Genomic DNA, 24,956 nt, shown 5'->3' on the forward strand with positions numbered 1-24,956 from the left:
AGGCGGGTCCCGGCGCCGGCGCTTCCGTGTTGGCTGCGGCGACGGCGGCGGCGCAGGGGCAGAAGCCGCGCGGCTCAGAGACGGCAGCGGCTGGCCGGGCGGAGCTGGGGGCCTGGGCGGGCCTGGCGTGGGTGCGCCCGCCAGGCCCTGTGTGGGCCACCCGCGGTCTGGACTCTGCCGGGCGTCCGGAGAGGTAGGTCCGCCACTGGCCATCCGTCGGTGGCGCGGCACCGCCGCCGTGTCGACCCCTCCCCAGCCGGCAGCTCCCGGGCCCGGCCCAAGAGGTCCAGGGTCGGAGGTAGGGGCCTCCCCCGCGGCCCGCTTCCAGCTCGGCGGGCTCCGGGCAATCGCGCGCCCTCAGCTCCCCGCACCGTCGGGCGCCAGCCTGGGCGGTCCGCGCCGCCTTTCCAGAGGGAGGCCGGATGTGCCTTACGTTATTATTACTTCATTGCAGCTACCCCAATTCACTTCGTTTTTCTTCGCTCTTTCTATTTTTGTGTCACAGACAAAATGGCTAATAATATGTAAAATCGACGACACTGTAGTTTTCATTCTCCTATTTGTGCAACTATGGAAGGTTAGTGCAGGGAAGGACTTTAGAGATGGTTGATCCCAATTCCTTCATTTTACAGAGCAGAAAACAGACCCTGAGAGGTCACGTGGGTGTCAGAAGTTCACCCAGCTGGGTAATGGTACAGTAGGAATGAGAACCCAAAGCTAAGTTTTTAAATAGTCTTTTAAAAGTGATAAATGATGAAATTTAGCCAACAAAGTGAAGTGACTAGTAGGTTCCTTTGGGCTAGGATTAATCTTGTTAGAGAATGCCTCCTCCTTTTTAAACATTATTTTCTTATTTCAGGTTTAATTCTTCTTGGGCTTCTAAAGAAAAATGGCAGAAACATCATCAGAGCCTTCTGGGCAGCTGGTTGTACACTCAGACACTCACAGTGACACCATCCTGGCCAGTTTCGAGGATCAGAGGAAGAAAGGCTTCCTCTGTGACATTACTTTAATCGTGGAGAATGTGCATTTCCGGGCCCACAAAGCCTTACTTGCTGCCAGTAGTGAATACTTCTCAATGATGTTTGCTGAAGAGGGAGAGATTGGCCAATCCATTTATATGCTGGAAGGCATGGTTGCCGACACGTTCAGTATCCTGCTGGAATTTATCTACACGGGTTGTCTCCAGGCCAGTGAGAAAAGTACAGAACAAATCCTGGCTACTGCCCAGTTCTTAAAAGTCTATGACCTGGTAAAGGCTTACACAGACTTTCAAAATAATCATAGCTCCCCAAAGCCACCGACTTTGAACACAGCTGGTGCTCCAGTGGTTGTTATTTCTAATAAGAAAAATGATCATCCAAAGCGGAAACGGGGAAGACCAAGAAAAGTCAACAGTCTGCAGGAGGGGAAATCAGAACTGGCTGCAGAGGAAGAAATACAGCTGAGAGTGAACAATTCAGTTCAGAATAGACAAAACTTTGTGGTTAAAGAGGGAGACGATGGTGTACTTAATGAACAGATTCCAGCAAAAGAATTGGAAGAATCTGAGCCGGCTTGTGAGCCAGGTAGAGGGGAGGAAATGCCAGCTGAAAAAGATGAGAACTGTGATCCCAAGATCCAGGATGGGCAGGACAACCAGAATCGGTGCAGCAAGCGGAGGATTCGGAGGTCCGTCAAACTGAAAGATTACAAACTTGTTGGGGATGAAGACGACCAGGGTTCAGCGAAGAGGGTCTGTGGAAGGAGGAAGCGCCCCGGTGGCCCCGAGGCCCGTTGTAAAGACTGTGGCAAAGTGTTTAAGTATAATCACTTTTTAGCAATCCACCAGAGAAGCCACACGGGTAATTACTCTTTCACAGCTTATTGGAATGTGTTTTGGAGAAGTAACAATAATAACAGCTTTCATTTATTGTGCAATGTCTATGTGATGGGCATTGTAATAAAGTACACATGTTATTGCATTGAATTCTCACAACCGTCCTGTGAGACAGTTAATATTGTGCAGATGAAAAAACTAAGTCTAGAAAGCTGAAGGTAACTTGCCCAGGGCATCCATGTAGGACAGGTGGGATTTGAACCCAAGGAACCTGATTCCAGAACCTCTCTACTTATTTGAAGTTGTTGGTTCAAGGCTTGAATGCCCAGGAATCAAGCTGCAGCCAAATTTAATATGCTTTATGATTCTTAAAGATCCCTCATCTTGACCATAGCTGTGTTTTTGCCCAGATCTGTCTGGACAGCTCTCTCACTCAGCCATCTAGCTGTAAATGTCTTTTCTTTTTGGTCCCTCCAGCCCCGTGCTGGCCAGTAGCTCTTTTGTGAGTATGGAATTGTTCTATATCTATGCTGTCCATTTTGGTGGCCACTAGCCACTTGTGTATTTTGAGCACTTGACATGTGGTGAGTGTGACTAAAGAACTGAATATTTTATTTTAATTAATTTGAATAGCCACCATTCACATGGTGGCTAGGCTGAACGTGCAGCCCTAGCCAGAAATCCCTCCTCCTTTGAGCTCTCTCTTATGTACCTAACTCACTCTGCTTTGGGTCAGGCTGTAGTTACATACCTGTAATCTACCCCTCAACCTAACTGTAAGCATAAGTATAGGGTCTGGTACTTAAAACTTCTGTCATCCAGCAGCCTGCTGTCTTATGACCTGGCAGCATCCGGCAGTGTGGTTCTCAACCTGGCTGCATGTTTTAGTCTCCAAGGGAGCTTCTAAAACTACCAGGGCCTGGGTCCCAGCCCCAGAGCTTCTGATTTCATTGCCTGGAGTGTTGGTGTTTTTAAAAGCTCCCCAGAGATTTTAAGTACAGATAGACTGAGAACCCTGAATTTTGGTTTTTTTTTTTTTTTTCTTTTTGCGGTATGTGGGCCTCTCACTGTTGTGGCCTCTCCCGTTGCGGAGCACAGGCTCCGGATGCGCAGGCCCAGCGGCCATGGCTCACGGGCCCAGCCGCTCCGCGGCATATGGGATCCTCCCAGACCGGGGCACGAACCCGTATCCCCTGCATCGGCAGGCGGACTCTTAACCACTGCGCCACCAGGGAGGCCCATGAATTTTGGTTTTTTGAACACAATAGACACTTGAGAAATATTTGTTGAACTGTGACAGAGGCTAGTTTAAGGAGTTAAATAGTTCTACAAGGTTCATTAAGGAAAACAGCATGTAGCATCTTCCCTTTTCCCCGTGGTTTCTGCAATTTTGCATTGAATCACTTTAGTGTGGGTCTCTTTTCTTCCATTTGAGTGGTTACCAGTAGGTCCATACAGTCTGGAAAACCACCTTTTAGTTCCAGAGAAATTTCCTGAGTTATTTCATAATTGATTCTCCTCTGTTTAGTCTGCTCTGTCTTTCTGGAACTCCTCCCATTTGGATGTTGAACCTCCTGGACTCATCCTCTAATTTTCTTATCTTTTTTTTTTTTTTTTTTTTTGCGGTACGCGGGCCTCTCACTGTTGTGGCCTCTCCCATTGCGGAGCACAGGCTCTGGACGCGCAGGCTCAGCGGCCATGGCTCACGGGCCCAACCGCTCCACAGCATGTGGGATCTTCCCAGACCGGGGCACGAACCCGTGTCCCCTCCATCGACAGGTGGACTCTCAACCACTGCGCCACCAGGGAAGCCCAATTTTCTTATCTTTTGTCTCCTATTTTCCATCACTTTCTGCTCTACTTTTTGGGAGATTTCCACTTTATCTTTCAACTTTTATTGTTTTTCTATTTCTACTCTTATTTTTTTTTTACTTCTAGGAGCTCTTTTGTTCTCTAAATTCTTTTTTTGTTTGTTTTTAATTAGAATCCTTTGTGAGCCTGTTAATAACAACGTTTACTTATTTCTTAATTTTTAATGCTTTCTTCACTCTGGGCAGTCTGTTTTCTGCAAGCTGCTTTTTCTCTTATCCGTTTTGGTATCTATTTCTACTACTAAAGGCCTTCCTTGACTGTCTGGTGACTTTTTTTTAATCATATTTAATTACATGTAAGAATGGTTTGCTAAAATCTACTGGCAACTCTGCAGATGTAGACAGGGCCTGTAGGCATCTTGCTGACACCCGGCATCACATTTTCAGCTCTCTTACTGCCGGCCCTTCACATTCCAGGAGAAGATGCTCACCTCCCAGCTGGGGGCTGGGGGCCTGGCTGCCAGCGTCTAGCACAGGAGGGGGCGGAAGGCTGGGGGGAGTCCCATCCCAGATGTGAACTTTGACTTGCTTTCCCTGTGGTAGTGGCACTCCACTGTGCTAGGAGACTTCTAACCCGGAGACCCCTAGTCCAGAGATCCTTCATCTGATGTACCCTCTTCAGAGAACAGTCTCCATCTTCTGCTGGGGAGAGGGTCAGTCTCCTGGTTACATGGAGTAGGAGACTGGACCTGGGGGCCTAATTACCTTTGAAACAGACCGTCATTTATCCTCCCTCACCCCTATTTTCAGAGATAACAGGTGACACCAATTCCTGACCTTGTGGAGGCTCTGTCTTAAATTAGGTTGTGGGGCTTCCCTGGTGGCGCAGTGGTTGAGAGTCCACCTGCCGATGCAGGGGACGCGGGTTCGTGCCCCGGTCCGGGAAGATCCCACATGTCGCGGAGCAGCTGGGCCCGTGAGCCATGGCTGCTGAGCCTGCGCGTCCGGAGCCTGTGCTCCGCAACGGGAGAGGCCGCAACAGTGAGAGGCCCGTGTACCGCAAAAAAAAAAAATTAGGTTGTGTGTATCTCAGCACTCCTCACCGCTGGCCTAGGACTCGTCTGGCTCCATCTTGCAAACTGTTATTGCTGATGTTGTCTCTCCTGTTCACTGTCGTTTTAATTTGGGAGGGAACAGAGGATGTGCAGATTCTTGCTTACATCATGTTTCTGGGGCTCTTATTCCAGGGGAGCGACCTTTCAAATGTAATGAGTGTGGAAAAGGCTTTGCCCAGAAGCACTCCCTGCAGGTCCACACCCGGATGCATACAGGCGAGCGGCCGTACACCTGCACCGTGTGCAGCAAGGCTCTCACCACCAAGCACTCGCTGCTGGAGCACATGAGCCTGCACTCAGGTAGCGGGCTTGTGCCGGGGAGCCAGCTGCCACCAGGTTCCCATTCCTGGGGAGGGCATTACCGTGATCTAAATGGTCTTTTCTCAGCCTCGTATCATTCCCCACATGATATCATTGAAAGACAGAATTGTGCATCTGTCAGAGTGTAGTTTAGAGTTCTGCACAGCGTTGAGCCTTAAACTAGGGTTTATAAACTGGCTGCCGGGAGTGCAGTGTGCAGTCATGACTTGTTTAAGCACCAGAGTTTAGAATTATTTTACTTTGGATGCCTTTGGGGGGAACTTGAATTCTCCAGTTCTGCCCCAGTCTCCTCCACTCCCTGTTGCCTTACATGCTTTTGCACATTTATGTTACTGTGGTAGACTCTGAAGGCATTTGGGTTTGTAGACAAGTCACTTGTATTATTTGTAGAAAATGGGGATCTGGGCCCACTGTGATACTTACCTTATTAGTGAGCATTCCAGTCCTTTATAGTTTTTTGCATGTTTTGTTTGGCAGGACAGAAGTCTTTTACATGTGATCAGTGTGGAAAATATTTCAGCCAGAAAAGACAACTAAAGAGCCATTACCGAGTTCATACAGGTACAATACAGTAAGAGAAAATTTGGATTGGTTGGGGGAGAAACGCAAATACAAATTGTTTCCGAAACAGTAGGTTCATTCTGTAGAAGATAAATGAGTTTTTAGGGAAATGGTTCTTAAAAAGCAATCTAAATTAGGTGTCCTTGGGTTACTCTCTGCTACCTTGCGATTTATATTAAATTTTTATAGTGCAGTTTTGGTGTCACACGCAGAAACTCTGCAAAGTTGGTTTGTTCAAGGCACCACTTGACTAAGAGGGCACCAGTCGATTGGTTGTTAGCGGTGCCTGGATAGAGGTGTCGCCACCCCATAGCCGTCAGTCCAGGCTTTCTGCAGCCTGGCTCCACCTATTGTCCTTGTTTCTTTCCTGCCAACTGATAATAAATGGCGTGGGGATTGGGAGCATCATTTGAGATCGTTCGGCCACAGTGATACCAGTGCGTTGAGGGAAAAAGCAGATAACACTTAGGGAGACTGGAAGGGTCCCACCTCTGTTGGGGAAGCAGTGAGTCGAGATGCCTAGGAAACTATTAACTGTTACCAAATTTAATTTTAAAATTGTTGTGTTATTAAAGTACCATATTTAAGGTGATTATTTTTCAGGGAAGTGCTTTAACACAGATCACTGGAGAAATGCAGGGACAGCATATATGCACTGACACTTTTTTTATTGTTGCGACAAAGGCCACTCGTTACCGGAATGTAACCACTGCCGCCGCAAATTCATGGATGTGTCTCAGCTAAAGAAACATCTGCGGACACACACAGGTAAAAGTCCACCTCACCCTGTCTTTCTAGCGTGCTTTATGTTTTTAGGGGAGCGAGAAACGAAGTACTGGGAGTCCCCTCCTCAGACTGTGTTCTTGTAAATTGTGTGGGAATTTTATAAGTAGATCACGTAAGAAGCCCAGGCAGAATGCTGTCACACAGTCCTGTGGGGACATCACATGTCTGTAGGTTAGCAAAATGGAGCATACTTCCTGAGCATTGTTCGTAAATGAAACCTCATCTGATACCACAAAATAGTACAAGTCTGAATCAGGTTGCGTGTTTAAATTTTAATTTACCTCAGCACTGAAGATGATCAAGATACATTTTTTAGAAAACGAAGCAGACACTAAGGCAGCCCAGGCACTGAGGAGTTTCCCACTTTCTCTCTTAGAACCAGTACTTATAACTTAAGCATCACCACCTCCAGCAAAATCAGCTTCCAGGATGACGAGGAGGCAGGATCAATTAGGGCAGGTCACCTTCTTTCATTTCAGATCAGAAAAGTAAAAATGTGGGCCTTTTAGGACTTTGGGTAAAAAGCATTTCTTAAAAAGAAACATGTCTTAAAGAGAAACCTGTTCGTTTTTCTAAGAAAAACTTCCTGTTCTAGATTGATAGTTTAATGATTCTGTTAGATTGTCTACCAACATTATATATCAGATTGCTTTATGTTGCTTTGGACATTTTTTTGAAAACACAGTTTTTCTCAAAGTCATTTACTTTCTTAAATATCTCATAGGGTATGAGTTTTATGAAAATGGATCTCTATACAGTCTTTCTACAGACATCATTAATAGGTTCTGTGAAATTGAATTCATCCACTTAACACATACTTACTGAACAGTACCAGGCACTGGGTACCAGGCACTGTTGTGGGCCCTGAGGATACAGCACTGCCTGAGATGGACAGAGCCCCTGCTCTTGAGGGGTTAACATTCAAACAGGAGACAAAGAACAAGCGAGTGAGTAACCTGTCAGGTGGGGATAAGTGCTCTGAAGAACTAAACGCAGGGGCAGGAGGCAGGAGCGGGGGCTGCCCTTTGACATGGGGGCTTGTCTGGGAAGGCCTTGCTGATGAGGTGCCATCTTCGATGGAGATCTGCGTGCTGTGGGGAGTGAGCGAGCCATCGTGTCTACCCCGGAGAAGAGCGTCCTAGGCAGAGCAGACCGAGGTGCAGAGTGGTGCCGGGGCACAGCCAGGGCGGTGGGAGTAGGACAGTGTGGTGTGGGTGGACATCAGAGGCTGCTGGAGCCCGTGTGACACGGGGTTCCCGGCCTGGCTGTGTGCTTCGACCCCCTGAGAAGCTTTAAAAAAGACAAAGCCTGGTCCCACCCCCAGAGATTCTGATCGAAGTGACTGGGGATGAGGCCTTGGAATTGGCATTTTTAGAAGCTCCCCAGGTTTTTCTAGTGTGCGCTTAGGCCTGAGAACTTCTGAAGGCGCAGTAAAGAGTTTGGATTTTATTCTGAATGGGATGGCTTTACTGCGAGGAGTGACATGATGTAACAGAGAATTTTAATAGGATCACAGCAGCCGCCGTGTGGGGTGACGTGTGGGGTGACGCAGGGGCGGAGGCGCCCGTAGGAGGGTGGAGAGACCCATTAGGAGGCGGTGCCGGGACAGGGGCTTGGCGCAGGGCGGCAGTGGTGGGGAGGCGGCGTGTGGCCCAGCGCCAGATGTATTCTGAAGGAATACTCCCGTGGTGGGCCCGTGATTGGATATGGGGGTGAGCGGAGGGGAGGCAGAAGCGGCCGGAAGGGTGAGAACCCAGGGAAGATGGAGGGGCAAATGGAGAGTTAGACTTTAGACACATGGGCGTGAGACGTCCGTTTGGCACCCAGGGTGCATGAACGGAGGAGACGGCTGGGTATCTGTGCCCGAGCTCAGGGGGCACCGCGAGCAGCGGTCGAGATTCCCGTGCTTACACACAGGCCTGTAGGCAGCGTGTGGGGCTGTGAAGAGAACCCCCGCGGGAGGGCGGAGGTGGCGCAGTGCCCGGGGTGAGACGTTTCATCTTCTGAGCATAAGGTGTCAGTGAGGCTTCTGGTCTTTTCTGAGGAGAACCAGGCCTTGAACTGGGGGGTGAAAGCAACACGAGTCCTCTCTCCAGGACCCCAACAAACTCTGCTCACCCGCCACCCTGAGGAGCAGAAGAGAGAAGTGGAGGATGCACTGGGTGGGAGAGGAGACCACGGGGGCTCTGTAAAGTGGAGATAAGAGGTCAAACCCGTCAAAAGATTGGGCTCTTGGAAGCAGAGACTGTGACCCTTCTGTCCTTAGCCTGGAATATGCACGGTATTGGTGTTGAGAAGAGTTGGGGTGCCGCTCGCTTGCCTGCTCCCCAGGCAGAGAGGAAGGTTTGGGAGAGGCTGCCTGGCAGAGCTGGCGCTCAGCCTCCACGGACAGTGGGGACAGTGGTGAGGACAGCCGCCGAGAGGGCCACGCCCATTGGAAAACCAAGACTCTTCTCTTAGCTCTTTAAGTGCAAACTCTCTCTGGGTTAGATATCCTTTGCCAAGCACAAAAAGGTCAGAGATAAACAAGAGGTGCTTTCTTCCCTAGAGGGCATGTTCAGTGGTGGTGGTGGGGGGGGGGTACGGATGCAATTTGAAATGGAAGCAAGGTGACAGGCAGTGCCAGCGAGGTCGCTGCAGCTCAGTTCTTTCCCCATACCTGGAGCTGGTCAGGCTTTCAGGAACTGAGCCAAGCCATGCCAAGCAAAGGAGTGATAAACCATCCAGCGTGTTCACTTAACAAAGGGACTGCACCTCTCTGTTGTCTGCAGTACCACCCTCCTGACATCACTGTACCTGCAAACCAAGTTAGTGATCCCAAGATTGCTTGGTGAGCTGGGGGCAAGTTCAGAGAATTAGCCCAGGTCATGGAGAAGCCTGGTGCATGGCCTCTGACCACAGTACACACAGTAGAGTCCCAGCCCTCCAGTGTCCCTGTCCCTTGAGTGGTGTTAGGTAAACACTGATCCTCCCCTGTGGGCTCCCACTTACTCCCAGGTAGATCCCCTGCCTGTGACACAGTTAATTGAGCCACAGCTTTCATTCACAGCCTCATTTTGTTGGATTGGGTTTGAAGCTTCCTAAATCTCAGCCATGTTTTCAGACTACCCATTAACGTTGCTCGTCCCCAACTTTGAGAAACCTGGGGGCCCCTCACTGTAACATACCCTTCCAGAGTCTACGTGTGATCTAGTAAGAAGCTCAGTACAGCGTGATATGAGCCCCGGTAGAGGTGTGAACATAGGGACAGAAGTGTTTCACTTTCCCTGGGAAGGTCTGGGAAAGCGTCCCAGAGGAAGGACCTGAGTCTTGAAGCCAGAGTAAGTGCTAGACAGACAGAGGAAGCTGGAAGAGGTGTTTCCAGCCAGGAACAGGATGTGTGGGGTTGATGATGTGAGAGGCTGGCATCCGAGGGCCGTAGTGAGGAATTCCACGGTGAACAGCTAGAGTGAGATTGCTGACAAGGGGCAGGCCCCTGGTGAAGCGGCGGGGGGGGGGGGTGGTCTTTGGGCAGAGAGGAGGCATATTTTGGTTTGTGCATTTAAAAGGACTCAGGCAGCCCCAGGAGGATGGTCAGAGAGGGAAGGTCCTGGGGATGAGCCAGTTACCAGGCTCTGGGGAAGAAAGATGAAGGCCTTCAAGTCAAGAGAGTGGCCAGAAGAGATGTACTTAAGAGATTTTTAGTCTGGGAAAAAAAGAGTCACTGCATATGTGACAAAGTGTTAATAGCCCAAATATGGGAACATGAGTGCCCCAGAAGAAAACTGGGCAGGGGGACCCAAAAGGCGTATCACAGAAAAAGACATAGGAATGGCCAGTAGACGTCTGAAACGATGTTAACTGCATTAATTGTCAGAGAAAAAGAAATGTGCCTTTCTTTTGGCCCATTAGATTGACAAATATTTGAGGAAATGGGCATCTTTAAGTTCTGTTGATGGGAAAGGAATTTGGGAACTTCCTGGAAAGAACTTTGGCAATGTGAATCAAAAGATAAGCTGTCCTGGGCTTCCCTGGTGGCACAGTGGTTGAGAGTCCGCCTGCCAATGCAGGGGACACGGGTTCGTGCCCCAGTCCGGGAAGATCCCACATGCCACGGAGCGGCTACGCCCGTGAGCCACGGCCGCTGAGCCTGCGCGTCCAGAGCCTGTGCTCCGCAATGGGAGAGGCCACAACAGTGAGAGGCCCGCGTACCGCAAAAAAAAAAAAAAAAGATAAGCTGTCCAGTTGTGAAAAGATGTTCGCATAAGAATGTTCATCACACTCAGGATTGTGTATGTCACAGGCTTAAAAGTGACCTAAATGTCCCTCAGTGAGGGATTAGTTAGGTAAATTTTGGACAAGATACATAGTGGAACACAAAACACCCTTTTAAAATGTTTGTTTGTTTGTTTTTAACCATTTTTTTAAGATGAATTTTCCATTCCCATTTGACGTTACAGACCAGCATGCACTGGCCGATCTCATGGTGTACATAGTATATCACCTGTGTGTGTGCACAGAGACGCCTGTAAAGGTGTTCATCACAGTGTGAGGTGGCAACCTACAGGGGAATTCTGAGTGTTTTTTGTACACTTTGTGCTTTTCAGTATTATTTGAGTCTTCTACAGTGAGCGTTGTTAATTTTTGAAGAAAACGAAAGCAGCTGTTTGAGGAATTTAAATGTACAGAACTAGATTGCCAGTCGAATGTGCACTCGGAGCAGACTGGACTGTCGGGCCTGGCTGGGTCAGGGGCTGGATGCTGCTGCATTCACCAAGATGGTCACGTGGGTTTGAGCCAATGGGGTAGGAAACCTGGCCATGATACCCAACAAGCCCGCAGGAGCCGGTACCGTCTGGAGCTGGGATGGGGATTCACAGGTCGTCAGAGTGGGGCGGGATGAGTGGCATGCACAGCTGAGGAGAGGGTCTGGAAGGAAAACTTCTGAGTTCCTTAAAGATTTCTGTCAGCATCCCCCCGGGTGAAACCTATACTCGTGTCCCTGCCCTGTCCTTTTCGTCGCCATGGTCTGATCCTCCTGTAACCAACTCCCTTCTGGCCCCGCGGCCACCCAGGCTCTGTCACCTCACCTTTTCTCTTTCCGCTCCGTCTGCTTCCTGCACCTCCTGGTCCAGGCCTCGGCACTGTGGCTTAGACTGTACACAGATTCCTACAGCCGCCCCTACCCACCGTCCCCACGTATATTTTCTTAGTGCTTTGTCCTGTCTGTCTTCTGCTAAAAACGTCCAGAAGTTCCACGGGTCCTCTGCCTGGAATTTACGGCTCTTCGTGGCCTGGCCTCAACTTTTTTTTTTTTTTTTTTTTTTTTTTTTTTTTTTTCGGTATGCGGGCCTCTCACTGCTGTGGCCTCCCCCGTTGCGGAGCACAGCTGGCCTCAACTTTTAGGTCCCAGGCTCGTCCGAGTGAATCCTCATCCCTCTTTGTCCTCCCTGTGGTCATTTCCGACACCCGCTGTTTGGTCATTCTGCTTATCCTAGTACCTGAATGGGGCCTCTCTGCAGTCCAGCCAGCTCCGGCCTCGTCCTTACCCATCCTGTCTGCAGTATTGTTGATACCACTCATTTGAGTGTTTAGTCAGCTGCAGCCCTGCTGCGGTACTTGATTACCACGTGTATCTTTTTGAGGCTGTGATCCTGTCTTTTGTTTCCTTTTTGTTTCTCAGCTCCGTGCTTTGTTGAGGGTCTGCCCATCCTTGTAGAGCTGAGGCAAAGGAAAAAGGAATGTGTCAGTGAACCGGAGGCAGTGGAGCCGTGTAACCGTTACCAGAACAAGTTAGGAACCAGAGGAGTAGGAAGACTTTCCCCAGATTCACGTGGGCTAGGAAAATTCGCCTTCTTACTGTGCTCGAGGATGTTTCTGGAAAGAGTTTCCAGTATTGAAAACATTTGCCGACAGAATTCCTGAGGTGTTGCAGCCCCAGATGAAATTGAATGATAACGTGAACGTAGTTGTAACGTGCTTCGCACACAGAACTTTACAGTGACAGGCGGACAGAGCAGGTACTCAGTCTTGGAACTGGGAGAGGGAGAAAAACCGAGATCAGAATAGAACGCAGCTCTGGTTGGAAAGCTGTGGAGAGAATGGCAGTGGCCTGGTTTTAATCTCTGGAGTGGGAAGAGTTACTGCTGCAAAGACGCAGACTCGCCCAAATGGTCACAAGTGTCCTCTGCCTAGATTGAACCTGGGGAAACATCTCACCTGAATTTTCTAGTAGATGCTGTGAAAGGGAAGCTACCTGACCATCCCCCACTTCACTCATCCCTGGTTGTTATATAGTTAAGTGGGATTTTGCTTTTTTCTTTTTCTTCTTTTTTTTTTCTTTTTTCAAATTCATAGTTCCCTTGCCTGCATTAGGATCACTCAGTTGCATTTCTGGAGGGCATGGCAGTCTGTCATTTTATGTGCAGTGTGTAAACTAGCGCTAAATAAATGCTGTTGAAGCCTTATTAAAATTGTCAGGGGCTTCCCTGGTGGCTCAGTGGTTAAGAATCCACCTGCCAGTGCAGGGGACACGGGTTCGATCCCTGATCCGGGAAGATCCCACATGCCATGGAGCAACTAAGCTCGTTCGCCGCAACTACTGAGGCCATGCGCCTAGAGCCCATGTTCCACAAGAGAAGCCACCGCAATGAGAGGTCTGCACACCGCAATGAAAAGTAGACCCCTCTCGCCGCAACTAGAAAAAGCCTGTGTGCAATAATGAAGACCCAACGCGGCCATAAATAAATAAATAGATAGATAAATTTATTTCTTAAAAGAAATAAATTGCCAGACCCCACTAGGGGTCTGGAGCAGTCACGACATCTTATGTGGGCCTTAGTTCCCACTCTGTGAAATTCATTTACTCAACAAGGATTTCTGGAACAGTGTGCGAGGCCCAGTTCTAGGCACTGGGGTCCTAGCAGTCGGCAGACTCACAAATCCTCCTACATAAGCCTGGGAGAGAGAGAGATAATAAATAACAGACGGTATAGAAGGTGGCGATAGCATTGTGGGAAAACTGACTTGGGAAGTGGACCAAGACATGCTGGGGCAGTGCTTTGGGTGGTGATAAAGCCTCACTGGTAATGTGACACTTGAGCAGAGACTTGAAGGCAGTGTGGAGAGCGAACCACACTGGGACACCCTGGGGGAGACATGCCAGGGAGAGGGGAGGGGATGATGAGTGCGAGGGCCCTGAGCGTGGCTTGCTTGGGGTGTGGTGTTCAGGGCCTCTCCAGAGGCTGTGTGGTGAGGGGCGGGGGGAGAGTGCCCGGTGAGGTCAGGCAGGTTTGGGGCGAGGAGTGGCAGTGGGTGGACAGATCGGTCAGAGCTGTGGTTCCTTGTAGGCCCAGGGCTTTGGCTTTTACCTCTGGATGGGATGGGGAGCCGTTAGCGCACTTGCAGCAGAGCGTGATAGGATCTGACTGTGTAAAGGGTCACTCCAGTTGCCTCAGTCATCGTGGACGACAGGGAAGCAGAGCGGAAGCGGGCAGACTCATAAGGAGGCTCTGCTGCAGGGCGGTGATGGCGGCCTGAGCCAGGGGTGGCAGCGGAGGTGGTGAGCCGTGGTCAGGTTCTGGATACACTGGGAAGGTAGATATACATGTGAATAATCCATAAGTCACCCTGGTACTCAGGGGCCCTTGGGAAGGTCAAGCAGTAAAGTGTGGGAGTGTAAGTTACCTAAGGGTGGACTGTACAGGAGTGAAGGTGTGTCCTTCGTAGAATCACTTACCCCCTTGTTCCAGTGTTTAAGTGTTTGAGGGAAAGAACCGTACCCACTTTCTCTGTATCCTCCTGGCACCTAGGACACAGTGCTCAGGTACGTAGTAGGTGCTCGCTAAGTGCTTCATTCATTCACTCATGCTTATTGAGGGTTCCAGTGGTATTGCCTTTGTTCTTTTTTATATTGTGAAACTATGGGGTGGTTTTTGCTTTTTGTTTTATTTTGGATGTATATTTCTGAACACTTTCCCCCTTTTTAGGTGAGAAGCCATTTACTTGTGAAATCTGTGGCAAATCTTTCACAGCAAAGAGTTCTCTTCAGACCCACATCAGGATCCATCGGTAAAGTTTTGCGGATCCTTTTCTCACATGGAGTCCTCATCCAACCCTGGCGTTCAGTAGGGTGACATACATTCCCTATATAGTCCTTTTCCCCGAATTATTACTCTAGTAGAATTTCCTGGGCAGTTTATTATTTTGTTTTATCTTTTCAATAAACAAATTCCTCACTTAGGCCAAATCAGGAAAACTGATTCTGGCCAGCAAAAGTTATTGATGTCATTTCTTAAATTTTGATTTATCTTCAGTCAAAACTAAATATTTAATATTTTCTAAATAAATGATTTGTTCACACAACTTACTTCCGGATTTGATTTAGTAGTTCTTCTAACACAAATAATTAGGGGCAACTCAAATTTTTAATATTGAAATCAATCATATATATTTATTTGGCTTCTAGAATCTAAAAATTGGCTGTGAGAACTAAAAACAAAAAAGAACTTGGTGTGTAATTTATTACTATTTACCTTCTTATCTGAAATACACACTGTGGAATCATCAGATTTTATCATATCTGACCCAGCGTCACAGCCCCATCTACCACCTGTCCTCAAACACCCCTCCCTGCCATTCTTTATTTTTTTTCCTTAAGATTAGAAACTGAAGCCCATGGCAGGCGTGACCTGCTTCAAGTACTTAAGTTAGTAAGAGAACCCATGACTTATGCTTTCCAGTCAGGTTGATTTTCCTCTCTTCTTGACTGCTTCTCCCTAAATGATCAGGAAGTGATAAATAGATCTTCCTGTTTTTAAAATGAAATGTATACTTTCTCGTAGAGGAGAAAAGCCATATTCCTGTACTGTGTGTGGCAAATCCTTCTCTGATTCGAGTGCCAAGAGGAGACACTGCATTCTGCACACGGGCAAAAAGCCTTTCTCCTGCCCTGAGTGTAACTTACAGTTTGCTCGCTTAGACAACTTGAAGGCTCACTTAAAAATTCATAGCAAAGAGAAACATGCATCCGATGCCAGCAGCATTTCCAGCAATAATAATGCTGAAGAGGTCAGGAATATTCTTCAGCTGCAGCCCTATCAACTCTCTACCTCTGGAGAGCAGGAAATTCAGCTTCTTGTAACTGATTCTGTACATAACATCAATTTCATGCCTGGTCCTAGCCAAGGAATCAGCATCGTCACTGCAGAGAGTTCCCAGAACATGACGGCAGACCAGGCTGCTAACCTCACCCTGCTCACGCAGCAGCCAGAGCAACTGCAGAACTTAATTCTTTCAGCTCAACAGGAGCAAACAGAACACATTCAAAGCCTCAATATGATTGAAAGCCAGATGGAACCCTCACAGACCGAGCCAGTGCACGTCATCACACTCTCCAAGGAAACTCTGGAACATCTTCACGCCCATCAAGAGCAAACAGGGGAGCTCCATTTAGCAAGCGCTTCAGATCCGGCTCAGCACCTACAGCTGACACAGGAGCCTGCTCCGCCACCACCCGCCCACCAGGTGCCCCAGTCCACGCCGCCCAGCCAGGAGCAGAGCTGACCCGAACACGCGCCTGACTGCTCCGTCGGTCTCTCCTCCATCAGCCCGCTGTGACTGGATCGCGTGCTTGACGTCAGGCTTTCTGCAGCGCTCACTTACAGATTCTTACAGAGATGTGGTGGCTCACTGAGCCAGCCGATAGCGTCCATCCAAGAGGCAAGATGTGTATATCGTGTCTTATATCTAATACTGATTTGGATTTAGCCTTTCAATATTGATGAATGGTTTTCATTTTTATTTACTACATCTCTTAAAGACTTGTGTAACTTTTCTTTGGGGGCATTGCATTAAACTTTTCTGTGAGTATTAAATGTTCACAGCCATAGTTATGGTCTTGCTGACTTTTCCAGTTATATGTTTTATTTTTTAGAACAAAGAAAATCATATGTTACATTGGGTACAATGGTTCGTTGTCCCTCCCCCCTTAGTCAACACAGTTGCCACTACAAGACAAGTTGGGGCCGAGTATGACAGATTACAACTTTGGGGACTCTGTCCTTTTAATAACTTCCAATCCCCTAAGACAGTAATTTCTCAAGATTTAATCTCTGTGTGGTACAGTGGGCTCATCATGTCGTGTTTAAGATAGAGTCAAAGACATATGACCTAAATGTCTACAATAAACTCAACATTCACAAAACAAGAAAGCCAAAAGAATAGGATTATTTTTTTAAATTCTAAACTAGACTTTTCTGAGAAACATAGATTTACATGTTTTTTGGTTTTTTTTTTGCGGTATGCGGGCCTCTCACTGTTGTGGCCTCTCCTGTTGCGGAGCACAGGCTCCGGACGCACAGGCTCAGCGGCCATGGCTCACGGGCCCAGCTGCCTCGCGGCATGTGGGATCTTCCCGGACCTGGGCACGAACCCATGTCCCCTGTATCGGCAGGCGGACTCTCAACCACTGCGCCACCAGGGCAGCCCGATTTACATATTTTTAAAAGCAGGTTGTTAAAAATTTAATTTAAAAGTCTAATTAAAGTATGAAATTGGATCAAGATATTCACCCCAAATAAATTCTGAATTTTTGTCAGCTTTGATATTTGATCTCCATGGTGAAGTTAAAGCTTTCTTAATTATCCTGGAATATAAAATTCAGTGTAATTTATGTTAAGTATACTCTACTGGATTCTAATTGATCTCTGAAAATGTTGATCTATGTATTGTGTCTGATAACTTTTTAGATAGGAACTTATAATCTATTTTTATTGCAAAGTAGGTTAAATCTCACAAAATAGACACATAATTTTTAAAAGTAAATTCTCCTAATCTTAAAAATAATTTTGGGCCTCAGAGACTTAGTAGCCAGCGTGTGTCTGTAGTTGTGTGATTTTAAATAATCGTCAGAAGATTAAATTATGTTTGGGTTAAGTTTTTTCCAACTCAGCCTATTTTATTGAATACGCTGACCACTTTCTCTCAAGTAAACTGGTAGAAGATTTTTGAGAAAAGGTGGGCACTAGTGTATGTTAATTAACATAGTGCTGGTGGAGAGTAGGGGTAATCGCCCCTAAAATTAACAGGATCTTCATGTCAGTCACTCTTTGTTTTAGAGATCTTTGATTTCCACCTGAGTCAAATAAGTGTTGGGAGGTTAAAGTAATATAGAATTGTTAAGGTTTGAGAGAAGATGAAAGCAGTCTTCTAACATATCTAGCAAAGTATATTTTATTGTATATAATACAGAAATTCATAAATGATTTATCTTATATGTGTCAACCAAGGTATGTTAAGTTAGGCCTGACTAGAGAGATAATTTTTACAAGTACACTTATGCCCTAAATATTATTTCAGGTTCTTGACTTTAGTCATTTAAACTCTTTACCTTAACCTTATTGTTAAAGTGCAGTGTTTTTACCAGCTTTTCAAAGCCTACTGGCCCACATTTTCTCCAGGAGATATATAGTATTAAAGCAGATAAATGCTTAACTACTCACTCTGGGTAGCCGGATAATTATTCAGGAAGCATGGTCATATGACTATTTATAAGTCAAGTTTAACTAGCGTTATGACAGTCTGCCTCTGCGCTTAGATAGATGTAATGTGAGCCACATGGGTAATTTAAAATTTTCTAGTAGCCATGTTAAAAACATAAAAAGAAAGCAATGAGGTTAATTTTAATAAAATCGCTTATTTAATCCAAATATTTGCCAAATATGTGCCAAATATTTCAGCATGTATTCAATATTAAAATATAATATTTGACATTCATTTTTTCATACTACGTCTTCAAAATCTGGTGTGTATTTTACATTTACTGCACACTCAGTTTGGATGCTAATGTTCATGGGACACACTTGATCTGTTTTTAGGATTTATACAATTTACAGATGAAAACCTAGACTCACATATTCAAGTAGTTTCAGACATAATTTTTTCCCCAATAACTGAAACAAGTATCAGTTTTTAAATTTATATTAGAATTAATTAAAAATAAAACCGGGCCTCCCTGGTGGCGCAAGTGGTTGAGAGTCCGCCTGCCGATGCAGGGGATACGGGTTCGTGCCCCGGTCTGGGAGGATCCCATATGCCGCAGAGCGGCTGGGCCCGTGAGCCATGGCCGCTGAGCCTGCGCGTCCGGAGCCTGCGCGTCCGGAGCCTGTGCTCCGCGACGGGGGAGGCCACAACAGTGAGAGGCCCGCATACCGCAAAAAAAAAAAAAAAAAAAAAAAAAACCTAGTTCCTCAGTCACACTAGCCACATTGTGAGCACTTGGTAGCCACAGGTGGCTAGTGGCTCCTGTAGCACAGGCCTACCCATCTCTAGCGTGAGAGCCAGTCTCAGCCATAAACATCTCTTCTGGAAGAGTTCTGGGTTATCTGACCAAGCCGTCAAAGGGAAGTGAGAAAAGGATAGCTTTATAAATCAAGCCTCTCTTCTGTGTTCCAAATACACATTCTGTCCCTTTGAAGGAAATCCTCAATTTTACGGTTTCATTGGTTTTTTTTGTTTGTTTGTTTTGGCCACGCCGTGCTGCATGCGGTATCTTAGTTCCCCGACGAGGGATCAAACCTGTGCCCCCTGCATTGGGAGTATGGAGTCTTAACCGCCAGGGTGGCATCCTCAATTTTAAAGTTCAGTGACTGCACCCAAAGGAAACATGTACATAAAAATGTTTCTATTGTGTCTGAGAAATTGCTGGCTAATTGTTTTACAACCTATTTTGTACTAAGCTTGCACAATTTAAATACTTGTTTTAACAAGTGCAGAAATACAAATTGTACTTCATGGGGATTAGTAGAATATTATGCTTTCAGACTGCTGAAACGACCTTGTCACTTTTGCAGGTGAATCTCTGGTTTTCTGTGAGTAGAGGGCTAGCCTTGGGAAGACTTGAGCCCTTGCCGTCAAAATGAGCTGTTCTTGTGCTTGGCCCTGTGTTTCTTGAAACTCCTCTTTCTACCTCTCCTCTGTATTTTTCTGCATTTGGTTCTTGTGTTGTACATGTGAGCAACCGGTTAAATGATGCTGAGGAATATGAGAGTCTCATTATAGATGCTTACACCTAGGTTTTCATAAATTGGAATAATAACAATATCTGGCACATAGATTACTATAGGCCAGGAGGAAAGCCAGGTGTGTTAGGTCTGTATCTTAGGGCTTCTGAAACCTTTTCCATATCATGGTGCACAAAAAAGACTTATACAGTACCCTTCAGTTAGAGGACTCCAAGCACCTCTGGCCATGACTGGCATATTAGTTTGCTAGGTAGGGCTGCTATAATAAATACGACAGACTGGGTGGCCTAAACGTCAGAGATTTATTTTCTCACAATTCCGGAGGCTGAAAGTCAGATCAAGGTGTTGGCAGGATTGGTTTCTTCTGAGGCCTCCCATCCATCTTTTCCTCCCTGTGTCTTCACATGGGCTTCCTCTGTGTTTGTCCTAATTTCCTTATAAGGACACCACTCATACTGGATTAGGGCTCACCCCGGTGACCGCATTTTAACTTAGTTACCTCTTTAAAGGCACTACCTCCAAACAGTCATATTCTGAGGTACTGGGGGTTAGGACATCAACATGAATTTGGTGGGGGGGACACAATTCAGCCAGTAACAACGGCAGCTGGAGTGAGGCGGGAAGCAGTGTCTGGGACACACCTGTAACCCATTTGCAGCACAATCTTATTTTACTTAATTCTCATGACATTCCTATGAGGTAATATTATTATGCCTATTTTATGGATGAGAACACCGAGGCCCCAACAGATGAAGTCCATTGCCTGAGGTCACACAGTAAGTGGCAGAGCCTGAACTGGGCACAGGGTTGGCTGCTTCCACCAGATGGGATTAATACCATCAGCCTTTTGAAACTTTAAGCTGGATTTCTCTTTACATATGATCTGCTTTATGTAATAGAACCTTTTTGACTAAAATTGAGGGTCTGTGTCTGAAATTTTAGCATACAATCATAAACTTTTTACATAGAACAATAATAGTAAAAGTTACAATCTTTCTACAGAAATGCAGTAACTACCATATGCAGTAACATACCATACTCAGGTCAGTATTTTACTACTATTCATTTAAAGCTTAATTGAAATTTACCAATTGGCTGAAAGTTACTACTAAAGCAAAAATGCTTTAACTAACCTGAACTTCTGTTTGAACTTTTTTTAAACTTCTGATTGAGGATATTTTATATTTGGGGCAGATTTACTTTATTTTTGTTACCCTTACAAGTACTCAGGTAAAATTTCATCCTCAGTTTCCAAAGTAAAATAAGCCTAAACTCTCAAGAATTGAAAGAAAATGCTTTGTCTTGTTTTTGTAAAGAGCAGGTTTGGAGGAATTACCTCTAAAAAAAAAAATCCCCCTTGCCTTTTGTAAACAGCAGGTATAAAGGAATGACCTCTAAAAGAAGCTGGAATGTCACTGCAATAGTTTATCTTGCTTTCAAATTCTTTACACATAATTAAGCAACAAACACTTAAGTTGACGGGACTCTATGTACATATCACTATTCTCACTGGAAATGTACCAGAGTAGGAAAGCTTTTAGGTAACAAGTTTAGGTAACATTAGCAAGAGATGTTAGCTTTTTTCTTTTTTAATGTAAGTGAAAAATACTACTGTATCCTTTTCTACTACTATGTAGAAAGGGAAAAATTTGAGCAGAGCTCAGGGAACTTCCCCGGTCTTAGAGCATAGATTTATTATTTATTTTGAATTAATATCCATAATATTAGATTTAAAATATGGATTTGAACATTTTCCAAAAGAATAGTTTGGCTCTTGGTTTTAGTTCATTTGTATTTTATCCTTGTTAGATGAAAAGTTAAACTGAAGCTTCGTTAGGCTAAATTAGGGTTGTAAACAAGAATGTTTACATTTTAAAAATCTACCTCATAGATAATTCTAGTATGATTAAGTGGCTTCTGGACAGATTTTCCTATAATCTTAATGTTTGAAGTATGAAAGTACTCTCATAACAAAAATATGGGAAAGTAAACAGATCTTGAACGTATTTGTATTTTTAATCTTTGTCCCTTGTGTTATCTCGGAGTCTATGAAATCATCACACTTTGACTTCTGGGGAAGGTATTTGAATAAAAAGGGGCATATAGAGGAAAGAGAAACTGAAATTTTCAGTTCTCTCACTCTTATTAGCCAAGAGAGAAGGCTGGGAGTCATTCTTGATGGGCCTCTCCTCACCCCACTCCCAGTCCATCATCAAGTTATGTCAGTTTCATCTCAAACTATATTTTGAGTCCATCCACTTCTCAATCCCAACTGCTACACCATCACCATATCCTCTTGCCTGGACTCCTGCCAAGGCCTGCCTTTCTTCCCCTCCCCCACCCCTTTCTCTGCTGGAAATGGTGATCTATCTGGGCTTACCATTGTGCCCTTAGCATCAAGCAGAGGGCCTTGCTAAGTGTGTGGATATCATGTTATTAATGCAAATACGATCGTTATCTCTGCTTATAATCCTGCAGTTTCCCACTGCACTCAGAATAAAATCCCTAACCCATCTTCCTCTTGGGTCCCTTCCCCATTCTCACTTCCAGCCACACTGTCTTCCTGGCTGTTCTCCAAACATACCCAGCAACTTCCTGCCTTAGGCTTTAAGGCAGGCAGTTTCTCAGGCTTGAAAGGTTTCTGCCCCCTCCTCTCTGTCTCACTAACGTCTGCAAGTCTGTCAGAATTCAGTTCAAGTGTCGCTTCCTCTAATACTTCCTGACCCTCTGATTTCAATCAAGCCACACTTTCATATCCGTCCACAGCACGCTACACTTTGGTCTCAGCTGATAATTATTTTTACATTAGGAGCTGTGTCTGCCTGGTTACACTGCAGCCATGGCTCCTGACCCAGGACCATGGCTGTGGTGTTTGAACACGCTGACCTACAGGTGTAAAGTGGGTGGCTTAGAACCATCACCTGCAGTGCTAGGGATCTAGTTTCCGACTCCAGGCTCAGGAGATGAAAGGTTAGGAGGTGAAGTAAGGATGGCATTGCAAGAAGACAGAACATGATGTGGATTAGAGGAAAGGGATCCTGTTTTAATGGCTCAGGGTTTTGACCTAGGCCACTGCTGGAGTGATTATTTGCAAAAACATTAGAATGTGATTCTTTTTTTTTTTTAAAGAAGATGGGGGTAGGAGTTTTATTAATTAATTAATTTATTTTTGCTGTGTTGGGTCTTTGTTTCTGTGCGAGGGCTTTCTCTAGTTGTGGCAAACGGAGGCCACTCTTCCATCGCGGTGCGTGGGCCTCTCACTATCGCGGCTTCTCCTGTTGCAGAGCACAGGCTCCAGACGCGCAAGCTCAGTAGTTGTGGCTCACGGGCCTAGTTGCTCTGTGGCATGTGGGATCCTCCCAGACCAAGGCTCGAACCCATGTCCCCTGCATTATCAGGCAGACTCCCAACCACTGCGCCACCAGGGAAGCCCTAGAATGTGATTCTTTTAAAACTAACTTTTTGTGGAATTCCCTGGCAGTCCAGTGGTTAGGACTCCGCACTTCCACTGCCAAGGCCCCGGGTTCGATCCCTGGTCAAGGAACTAAGATCCCACAAGCTGTGCCACATGACCAAAAAACCACAAACTGACTTTGCATGTATCAACCACTTATTTGACCCAATATGAATTAGCCAGTGTGTTTGTGCCAGTATTTTTAGTTTCATATACACATATAATGTGGATCATGACTCAAGATTCTAATTAAGAATAGAAACACTTGTAGATAAATAATAATTCTTTTAGTTTTATTAGAGGTCTTTTTTTTTTGAAGAAAATCTAAATAGAACTTGCTTTGGGCCTTCTGGACTATACATCTCTTAGTCACCAACGTTGAATAATAGGATTTTAGAATCAAAATGGGTTGATGAGGTTGAGTAATTAAACTGCCTCCATTTAGATTTAAGACTGAAGCATGGTGGTTGGTGACTTTTCAAGGTTATGTAAGTTTGTACGAAGCAAAGCTGGCATCTGGCCAGATCTTCTAGATTACAAACCAATATATTCCCCATTGATCTTTGCTCCACTGTGTATCTTTAATTAACATAAAGTGAAACTCCCAAGTCAGCTGTTTTTTAAACATTGATGAAGTCATTATTGTTCTGTGATCTTTTTTAAAGACAAATTTTACCATCTGCCATTCAGAGAGCCACATAACCCTGTTTGGCTGAGACCACAAGTCATTGAGTCAAGGGCCCCTGCTGGGCCTCAGCTAATCCACTAAATCAGAGCAGCTGCTTATTTACCATCAGCTCATGAAAGGGAAATAGAGTGATTCTAAAAGCCTGGTAACCCATTCAGACTGGACTTTAGAACCCTTCTTACACTATGTGTTTAAATATGGGTGTGTCCGATATTTGGCAAATTGATTTCAAGCCAAATAACTAGTCATACTCAACTAGTCATTCTCAAGAGCTAGAACGGGTCCAACTGGGAGGCTGTCCTAGTTTCCTGAGCCTGACCTGGCTGAATTCAGGCCTCTTCTGGCAGAGAGCAGGCATTTCCCCTTCCCTGCCTGCTTCTTAGCTCAAGCTGGGAGCAGTATAAGTGTACAGATCTTGCTTGTTCTCAGAGGGTTTCCAGACGAAATGCAAAGTGAGAATAAAGAGAAGGGGAGAGCCATAGGGTAACCAGTTCTTTTCTGTCCCTGGATCTTAAGGGGAGGACCCTCCCATTCATTCCTCTGTTTTGTTAGTGTTTATTGTGTCACTTCCTCTAAACAAGAAACAGCCTCTCACGATGCCAGCCTTTCGTTTGTCACGTTGGATCAACACTGGTGTAGTGGAGTCCAGATAGACCTGGGGTCCATACCAGCTCTGCCACTTGCTGTGTAACTTTGTTGTGGGTCACAGAACCTCTGGGACCCTCGGTTTCCTTTTCAGTAAAGCGGGACTCATGTGACCACTGAGATTAAGGTAATATTCATGGTAGATGCTTAACAAATGAGATTGATGTTTTATTAATATTAACTAGTTGAATGACCTTGGAAGAGTACCTTCACATTCAGCTGTTTCCTTATGGGGAATATGAGGAAGTTGATCCCAAAGGTCTCTCAAGGCCTTTTCAGCACTGACAGCTCTGTGGGTCCTTTCTCCAAGGCATTCTTGAATATTGGGGAACTAGCCTCTCACCCAAACACCCCTCTCATTTCCTCCTGTCTAGTGCCCTCACGCCCAAGACCCTCTTGCCCGCTCACTCATGCCGCTGTGGAAGCTGCAGATTGCCGAGTTTCCAGGGCTCTAAATCCGTGCCAGTTGCCCTCAGCCCGGGTCTAGAGGCAGACTGGTTGCAGGGGAGGCGGACCCCGAGCTTGGATCCATCGTGGGGCCGTGGATCTCCTGGTAGGAGAGATGAGGAGGACGCAGATCCAACAGCTTCTGCAAACTTCTTGCCTAGTCCGAGCGCCCTCTCCGTCCAGTTCTCGGGGGGCGGCCGCGCAGTACGTACTGCGCAAGGGCGGGTAGCCTCGCCCTCCCGGGAGGCGCTAGCTTTCAGGCGCAGGCTCTGAGATGGAGCCAGAAGCCGCGGGTGCGCAGTAGGGCT

At 46.1% G+C, this 24,956-nt stretch overlaps 1 protein-coding gene across 4 annotated transcripts; it reads left to right on the plus strand.

The window, feature by feature from the left end:
• Positions 1 to 15: 15 nt before the first annotated feature.
• Positions 16 to 24,832, plus strand: ZBTB24 (zinc finger and BTB domain containing 24). 4 transcript variants are annotated; one of them, XM_060114909.1, is made up of 7 exons: positions 16 to 193; positions 860 to 1,844; positions 4,878 to 5,045; positions 5,544 to 5,627; positions 6,312 to 6,395; positions 14,381 to 14,462; positions 15,236 to 16,267. In XM_060114909.1, the coding sequence occupies exons 2-7, from the start codon at positions 890 to 892 to the stop codon at positions 15,954 to 15,956; spliced, it is 2,094 nt and encodes a 697-aa protein (XP_059970892.1). In that variant the 5' UTR covers positions 16 to 193; positions 860 to 889; the 3' UTR covers positions 15,957 to 16,267. The 4 variants fall into 4 exon arrangements, with proteins under 4 accessions (XP_059970892.1, XP_059970895.1, XP_059970893.1 ...); XM_060114912.1 differs by lacking the exons at positions 14,381 to 14,462; positions 15,236 to 16,267 and adding an exon at positions 24,576 to 24,832; XM_060114910.1 differs by lacking the exon at positions 4,878 to 5,045.
• Positions 24,833 to 24,956: the final 124 nt, after the last annotated feature.

The sequence above is a fragment of the Mesoplodon densirostris genome, chromosome 12 (assembly GCF_025265405.1).
Source record: "Mesoplodon densirostris isolate mMesDen1 chromosome 12, mMesDen1 primary haplotype, whole genome shotgun sequence".
In the NCBI taxonomy this organism is placed as follows: domain Eukaryota; kingdom Metazoa; phylum Chordata; class Mammalia; order Artiodactyla; family Ziphiidae; genus Mesoplodon; species Mesoplodon densirostris.